The following is an 8623-nucleotide window of genomic DNA, read 5'->3' as shown; positions in this document are numbered from 1 at the left end:
TCCCAAAGTTCTGGGATTACAGGCATGAGCCACCGCGCCCGGCCTGAATTTATTTTAAGTTTTTCATCTAAACCTTACAAACAAGGTTTCAGAAATACCTTGTCTGTGTGGATAAAGTACAATAAATTTGAAAATGAGGCCGGGCGCGGTGGCTCAAGCCTGTAATCCCAGCACTTTGGGAGGCCGAGACGGGCGGATCACGAGGTCAGGAGTTCGAGACCATCCTGGCTAACACGGTGAAACCCCGTCTCTACTAAAAAATACAAAAAGCTAGCCGGGCTAGGTGGCTGGCGCCTGTAGTCCCAGCTACTTGGGAGGCTGAGGCAGGAGAATGGCGTGAACCCGGGAGACGGAGCTTGCAGTGAGCTGAGATCCGGCCACTGCACTCCAGCCCTCCAGTCCCGGCGACAGAGCGAGACTCCGTCTCAAAAAAAAAAAAAAAAAAAAAAAAAATTGAAAATGAGTGAAGGAAAAATAATTGGCCGAGTGTACTTGAGAAAGAATTTAGGGGGCTATGCTTGCTCTCTATGTGGCAGTACGTTGTTATTGTTTAATAAAGGTCACAAGAAGAACACAAATATGTCTGTTATTTCATAAAATATGTATCTCTCAATGCCTAAAAGCAGATACTGTTTAAATTTTCTTAGATGTGGATGAGTGTCTGGATGTCAGTATAGTCTGTGACCAACTACATTAATTCTGTGAGAACATACGAATGTAGTTGTGAAGAAGGTTACAGAATTGGAAATGACAGAAAAACTTGCACCTGTAAGTCACTGAAGAATTTTATTGTATTAATATATTTTCCTGTAAGTCACTGAAGAATTTTATTGTATTAATATATTTTCTAAACTACTTCCACCTTCATCTTGTTCTTCTGGAGCAATGGAGGCCACATATTTCTTAACTCAACCTGCCTTCCCCTTTCTGTCTTCACAGACTAAGATCTTTCCTTATTTTCTTTTGTTCTCTCTGCTACAGTTTTAACTTTGTGCTGGCAGCTTCTCACCTTCATTTACAACAGACTTTTGAAATGGCCGTCTCAAAGCATTTTACCTTTCTGTCACCCCCTGCCTTGGCTGTCTAGTTCAAACTCTTTCATTCCTCTATCAACCTTTGCACAGTATTTCCTTCTTTTAACCAGGTTGAAACCTCACATTTTCTTCTATGGCCTTAGCTTTAGATGATGATGAGCTAGAGGAAGAAGAAGAGGAATGAGAAGTTGTGAGGTTTCCAGGTCTTCTATTCAAGAGCCCTCCTCAACAGCTTCATTATGTTGCTACCTTTCTGCCTCCCACCTACAAAGATGAAGAAGATGAGGAGGAAGAGGAAAAAGATACTTGTAGAGAACTGACTTCTTTGCACAAATTTGGTGTGTAAAATAATTTACCTTATTATACTCACTTTTATTTTTAGATAACTTGCTACATTTTTGTAGACAATTTTACTATCAATATTTAATGCTATCATATGTTTTAATATGAAATTTGCAAGAAAAGTAGGGCCAAAGTCACTTCTTCAGAACTTTCTATGAAATCCATCATCTTTTGTCTTTTTTATTTCCTTTTGTACAGTAAAGGAGTGCTGTGTAGGTACTTGTAGAACTGAGGGTGCAGTGCGGAGGGGTGTTCTCGAAGTTAATACAGGAAAATGGAGCGGAGAAATATCTTTAAATTAGCATAATGGGGAGAAAAATTGAGATCTTTTAATTCTTCTATTAAAATCTCACTAGAAATCACTTTAGATAGTTAAAATTTACCTTAAATAGCCCTAAAATGTAGTTCCTTTGTAGGTTTTAAAATGCGGAGAACTAATTGTTTAATATGGTCAAATGGATCAAAAAATCTTCAAAATATGAACAGGTTTTCTTATAAATCTAAACAACAGAGCTCAAGCATCGACTTCTGATCAAAGTAAATCTCTATCAAAAGTAACTGTTTGCAGCCAGTCCACTTCTTTTTGTTCTTTGTAAAACAGAGCTGTTCTTTTTGTTCTCTCTCTATTTATTGCATTTTAACAATATCAAAGCTTGATTATTGCTTTAGAATGTATTCAGAAAAATAGGAAAAATATTTTTATGCAGTGGTTAAATCATAATAATATCAATAAATGTCTCTCTATAAAAATAGAAGTACTTTAATGTTTCTTAATTAAACTTCTGATGTTTTGGCTAATCAAAGTCAGAAGAGAAATAGTTGGGGACAGCAACAACAGCAGTCAGAACTTGAGTGGCCAAGATCTGCAAAGAAGAGGAGACCAAACAAGTAGGATGGTCTCAGATGCTTTTCTCCTCATGCCATTTGCCAATTCATGGGTTGTGCCAGGAATCTGAAAGATAGCTGCTAAGAGTTTGAAGAGTGAAGCACATTTATCAGCAGTTTCATGATGATGGGGAGGCAGAACATGGAGCTCAGGCCTGCCAAAGTAGAAAGGCTTTGGTAAAAATGCCAAGTTTTCAATTAGGGCATCTTAAAGTCCCTACCCTAGAAACAAGGACAAAAGTTAAAATGGAATGAGCCTTAAACAACTGGATACACATCTCTCCACCTTTATTCGATACAATAATGTCCCTCAAAAACAGAATGGATAAACAAATACATTGTGGTACATTAATACAGTGGAATACTATATAACCATAAAAAATAAACTCTTGCATATACAATGTGTATGAATCTCACATACATTGTATTGAATGAAAGAAGCTTGACACCAAAGAGTACAAACTTTATAATTCTACCTGTAAAAAGTTCAAAAAAAGGGAAAATAATCTGTGGTGATAGAGATCACCACAGTGCTTAATTTATGAAATTAATGATTGAAAATTATCAAGTCACCTTTGAGATTTTGGATTGCTAGTAATATTATGTATCTTGAGCTGGGTGGCATTTACATGAGTTATTTACAATGTGAAAAGAAGTTTGAAGTATGCAGTTTAGATTTATGTACTTCTCTACATATTAAATTTTAATAAAAAAATTTACTCAGAAAACAAAGCTACACTTAAAAAATCCTGAAAGAAAAATCATCAAAATTTCAGGAACATTGATTATGTTTTTTGTTCTCAAATCAATGATAATTTCTTTTTTAAAAAAGAAATTCCTAAAGATTCTAAGTATTCTTAGGGACAATATTCCAATGTAATAACTGGAAAAAGTAAAATAAGCTTTATTTTAAAAGCTGTATCTTGCTGTTGTCCTTTTTAAAGATTCTTTAGGAACTATGCTCAAGGATCTTTTTTTTTTTTTTTAGGAAATTAATTTTATTTTGATTTTTAGTTACGTAGATGATTATGGGCAAACTAAGATGGTATCACATTACAATCTGTTTAGATCACATCTTTGGACACAATTGAAGCTTGAGCTGCAAGGACTGCATGAATGGAGGAAAGAGCCAGGAAGGAAAGAGTGAATGCTCCTGCCCAGCAGGTTGGGGTGGCATTCTTTGTAATGAAAGTAAGTGGCACCCTGAGAATTGGGTAAGCACCCCAAACCACTCCTTTACATATGTTCTCCCCAAAATATTTTAATAAAGTAAGCAACTGATAAGGACAAGAAGACAATATATTTCTTGGGCATAAATAATGCTTTTGAAGCGCTTAAGTTTTAAACTGAATATGTGATTTAAAAAGGAGATTTTGTGTTCCCTAGGAAACTTAACATGCTGTCTCTCATTTATCCATGGAATGTAAAAGTTAATAAAGGATCCTAATATTCTAGGCCTATAAAAATCCCTCCATTTAAATAAATCATTAGGCCCTGACAAGCTATTCCCAATGAAGGAAAAAGGAAAGGATTTGTGCTACAAAGTGCAATTTAAATAGACTTGCTTGACTGTTTGCTGCTTGGTTTTTTGTATTTTTTTGTTCTTTTTCTTTTTAAAAATATGTTAACACAGTCAATGACATTTTTTTTTTAATATAAGTCTCTCATAAAGATTTAAAAATGATTCTGCCCAAAGTTCCTTTCCTCCATATTTTAAATGAAGGTATGCTTTCAGGAGTTCAAACTTCCGAGTGATAAAATGTATTGACTACCTTTGTTTCTTCTTTCTCTTTTTAAATTCATCTTATGAGTTCTATTTATATAAATGTTTTGTCTTAGTCTTTGTGATTGTCTTGGAAGATGATATGAACAGATTTTCTTTTGAACTCTCTACATATGGAAAGAACACAGCTCTTGTTACTATTATATGATATAGAAGCAAAACTTGAGTCATAACATAGTGAAATGGTTTAACCAAGATTACTAGTTAGAGTTTTGAGGATCTTCTTCACGCATCCCTCTGATCATGTTTCTCTGTTGCTCAAAAATTTTGTCCCTTTCCCATCATATAAAGTGTATACATCTTACCCAGTCACTGGTGACCATCAGACTCTCAAAAATCTTTTTAGCTTTTTGTCCTAGTCATAACTCTTCACCTAACCTACTATTTCCAGCAAACTGAACCACTCACTACTTAATGTGCTGCACTTTCATCTTTGCGCCTTTTGCTAAACTGTCATCCTTGAAGCCTATTGCTGCCTATTGCATGAAGCTTTACTTAATGGCCTCAGAATAACACAGCTATTTATGTTTTGAGTGGATCAAAAATTTTCTCTCTCTCCACATTGGATTACAGTTCACTATGTTCATTTTCTATCTTCTTTACTAGAACGAGAGCTCACTGGCCAGGTCCTATTCATGCTTATTCATTGTGAATTTCTCCATACTGGAGGCATCCAGTGCATGAATGAACACATGGATAAAACTTGGTGTTGAAACTCCCAGCTATATTGACCTGCAACTTGACACACTCAAGTATATAAAATTGGGATCAAATAAATATTATTATATGACTACTAGTAAGTCAATATTTACCTTACAGTGTAAGTTTTATTGGCAAGTATGCATCTCCCAATATTTGATCCCTAACATAATAAAAAAAAACTAAAAAATATATGTCAAATAAGAATAAAATAAACAATTCAAAACTAAAAAAAAATTTTAAACAGCAATAAATTTAAAAAATAAAATCATGAAAAAATGTATCTCCAACACATAAGAATGAAATATCTCTGATATAAAATTAATATTAAAATATTGAAAATGAGCTTGCTGATAAAATAAAAATGAGATGGCATCTTCTTTGGCTTTAGAAAACCTTGGGGATCTCTTAAATGTTTACATGTTGTAATAAAGGGGAGTCTACCCCTGAAAGCAGAACTTCTATCTTCTTTGCACTTTCTCTCTAACCTTCTCTTAGGTCTTCCACAAAAATGAAAGCAGAACAATCCATTTTGGAGAAATGAGAAACAATTGTTCACTTTTTTTTTTTTTTTTAACAAAAAGAGGGAGTGGGAATATTTTCTTTAAAATCCCTATTGGCCAAGGGTACTGGCTCATGTCTGTAATCTCAACACTCTGAGAGGCTGAGGCAGGAAGATTACTTGAGGCCAGAAGTTTGAGACCAGTCTGGGCAACATAGCAAGACCTAGTCTCTACAAAAAAACAATAATAATAAAAATAAATCCCTTTAAACTACAATAAGCAGAAGAGACCAGTTACTCATTGGCTACATTTTTAAGATTACCAGCTTTTCAAATGCAGCAAAAGAAATGAAAAAAGAACTTTCAACAGGGATCTTGAAGTCAGTTTTCCCATTGAGTAGATCTTCTAGCCCAATATATTTATTAGTCTATAATGAAAATATCTACTTTTCTTAGAGGTTTCTTCAAATAATTATATTGAAACAATTTTAAAATGACCACATATTATTTAATTTTAAAAGCACATTTTTAGAACCCCATTTCTTATGAAAGATTTCATATCGAAATCATTTATTGTTGTGAGATTCTATCTGATGGAAAGGAAAGATAGGAGTATTTTTCGTATGACAAATGAGTAGACTAAAACATGGGAGGAGAGATGTATGACTTTTTTTTTACATCATCCAGCTATGGTTTGGGACATGTGTTTGTTTTACATTTTTCTTCCCCAGAATCTCTGCACTGTTTGATCTAATGAAGTATTTGGCAAATCTATAGACTATATGATAACCGCCATTTACTTTGTGAGGGAGTGTCAAATTATAGTGTTGGTTTATCTATATTGACGACTTGCCATAATCCAGACACTGTGCAAGCCATTTAAACTTCCTTAGCTTCATTTTACAGGTCAGTTTTTTAAAATTGCCCCTTCTGTAGTTACTATTAAAACGCAAACACTAACAAAATGTGAATTAATAATATAGGCCACAACAAATGTTTGTTGCTAGTCTCTCTTTTTTGTTTTATTCTTTCCTTTTTTCCCTTTCATAGCAGCCTATGGCTTGAAAGCAAAGAAAAGGGTGAATAAGAAGCCAAGTTCCGTATTACCATCTGAAATGGGAACGGGGGTGAATGGAGCAGATTTTATAAATGTAATTTTATAACTTTTAGCCTATTATGACAAAATTTCAATTACAATGATTACTGAAATTATTTTGATGTAAGCTACATTTGCTTACATTAAAATATGGTCACTGACATTTTTCCCAATTTATCGTTTTTATAGAGCACTAAGAACAAAAATACCAACAAACTAATGAAAACTGTTGTTTCCCTGACTTTATCTTATCTTTGACAATGCAAACTACCTTGGGACCTCCATGAGAACCTTAGCTGCGTTCATTCCTGGTTAAAAATACATGATATTTTAAAAGCATTTTCCCTCAGTTTTCAAAATGGAAGATGCAATTTGTGTCTCCTTAGGGTTGGTTAGAATTGTACAGCAAAGATGTCTGGGTAGCTTTTAAAGTGTGAGGGTTAGAGTTTAAGAAATGAGATAAATTTTGCATTTGAAGCTTGTTAGCAATTTCTTCAGTCGTCATTGTTTTAACTAGCTGTATCAGTAATCTCATGGGAGTGATTATGCTATACAATCTAGGAACAAGCCAGAAATTTTTCCTGGGTCTGTAAGCTACTGAGTTTTTAATTACTTGGTATCTATCCTGATAGAAGGGCAAGCTATTTTTTCCCTCCATTTGTATCAGAAAACGTATGTTCCAGTACTTGTTCATCTTCTCTATTTTCTTCATAGCTTGTTCCCCAGAGACCAATGAGAAAGAATGTGGCAGCATCTGTAATTGTTAGAATGGAGGCACCTGTGATCTTCTGACTGGGCAGTGCCAGAACCCCCCAGGGGTTCATGGGAAAACTTGTCAAGACAGAAGGAATGTCTGGTGCCAGTCAGTAAGATAACTCTTTAAGTTCTTGGGGTTTCTAATGGGAAATAAACTAAGTGAAAGTTGCATGTGTATTTTTCAAAATGGCCTTTTTCTGAAGAAGTAAATGGCTGTGAAAGCTGTGTCTCTCTCTATATAAAAGAGTACAATTTGTTATTACACAATGACATGTGTAACAACAAAATAACTGATACTTAAATCTCCAACTGTGATCTAAGCAGGATGAATCCTCTTACAGAGAAAGCCTTTTTCTTCTACCGAGCAAAAACTTACATTTATGTATACAGGTTTAGACGTAGGAGCTTAGGAGAAGTTATTTTCTCTGCATAACAAAATGAAGAACAATGGAGCTCCTTGGGGAAACCAGAGAGGAAGACAGATGAAAATTAGAGAAGAAAAGGGGAGGAGGTAGAGAGAAAAAGAGATGATAGATTAAAAAAAACTCACAAAATACCAATGAGTACTGTGCATAGATTGTATGTGTGTGTGTGTGTGTATGTGTGTGTGTAAACCAGTGAAGAGGCCACAATTCCTACATGGGTTAATAAAGCACAAAAAAAGAACCTGTACAGGCACAAAAGCTGAAGGCACAGAGTCAATGAGGATGTAAGTCTCTAGGGATTGCCAGAAATCATGAGGAGTTTATTATCTTCTCACAGTTGATGGAATTGGGGAGTTGGAAACCAAGTTTACTTCACTTTCTGAGATGCAGGAAGGTTCCTGCTGGCATTTCAGTTACTTATCTTTGTGAGCAATGTTCATTTATTTATTTAAAAAATACATTAAGTGGTTGCAAGGAATGGCACCAGACATTATGATATGATAGCAAAAAAGAAAAAAATATATATTCTTATGCTTCCATGTGGAACTTGCGATTTTGTTCAAGGCAACCATAAATTACAAATACTGGTAGGGATTACAAGTTAAATATTAATATGTGGTTGGAGGTGAGACCATGAGGACAACGCAGACTGTATGAGCCTGGGAGAGAGACTTACGGAGAAGGGACATTTAAGCAAAAGCCTTCAAAATGTGGAGAAATAAAACACGGGAAGAGTGGGGAAAGGGCTTTCCTGATTAAGAGGCAGCGGGAAGGCATGGGATGCACTATGAAGCCTGCAGAGGCCAGCGGAGCACAGGCAGACAGGGAGAGGGTAGTGCAACATGAGGTCAGCAAGCTCAGGCACCCCAGTCTTATTAAGTTTGGTATTTTTGACCTGACAGCAATGAGGAGTCATTGTAGGATTTTAGGCAGAGGATACAGAATCATCTTGGTGGTTTTAAAAAGATCTCTCTAGCCTCACTTCAACCAGATTGGAAACGTTTCACCTTCTCAATCTCCTGACTTCCTATAACAATAACTCTAGCAAGTTTTTCATGTGGGTTAATATTTTCTTCATTTGTCCTCTCACCCTCCAGGATG

At 35.3% G+C, this 8623-nt stretch overlaps 1 protein-coding gene across 1 annotated transcript in view; it reads left to right on the top strand.

The window, feature by feature from the left end:
• Window positions 1-3772, top strand: part of LOC113224940 (EGF-like and EMI domain-containing protein 1) — a 608761-nt gene extending 604989 nt beyond the window's left edge. The window contains 2 exon segments of the mRNA XM_031935244.1: window positions 1178-1376; window positions 3304-3772. Coding sequence (XP_031791104.1) covers window positions 1178-1376; window positions 3304-3526 — 422 coding nt within the window. The 3' untranslated portion in view covers window positions 3527-3772.
• Window positions 3773-8623: the final 4851 nt, after the last annotated feature.

This window comes from Piliocolobus tephrosceles, chromosome 2, assembly GCF_002776525.5.
Source record: "Piliocolobus tephrosceles isolate RC106 chromosome 2, ASM277652v3, whole genome shotgun sequence".
Lineage (NCBI taxonomy): Eukaryota > Metazoa > Chordata > Mammalia > Primates > Cercopithecidae > Piliocolobus > Piliocolobus tephrosceles.
The sequence above is the reverse complement of the archived record's forward strand: the minus strand, read 5'-3'. Positions and strand labels throughout refer to the sequence as shown.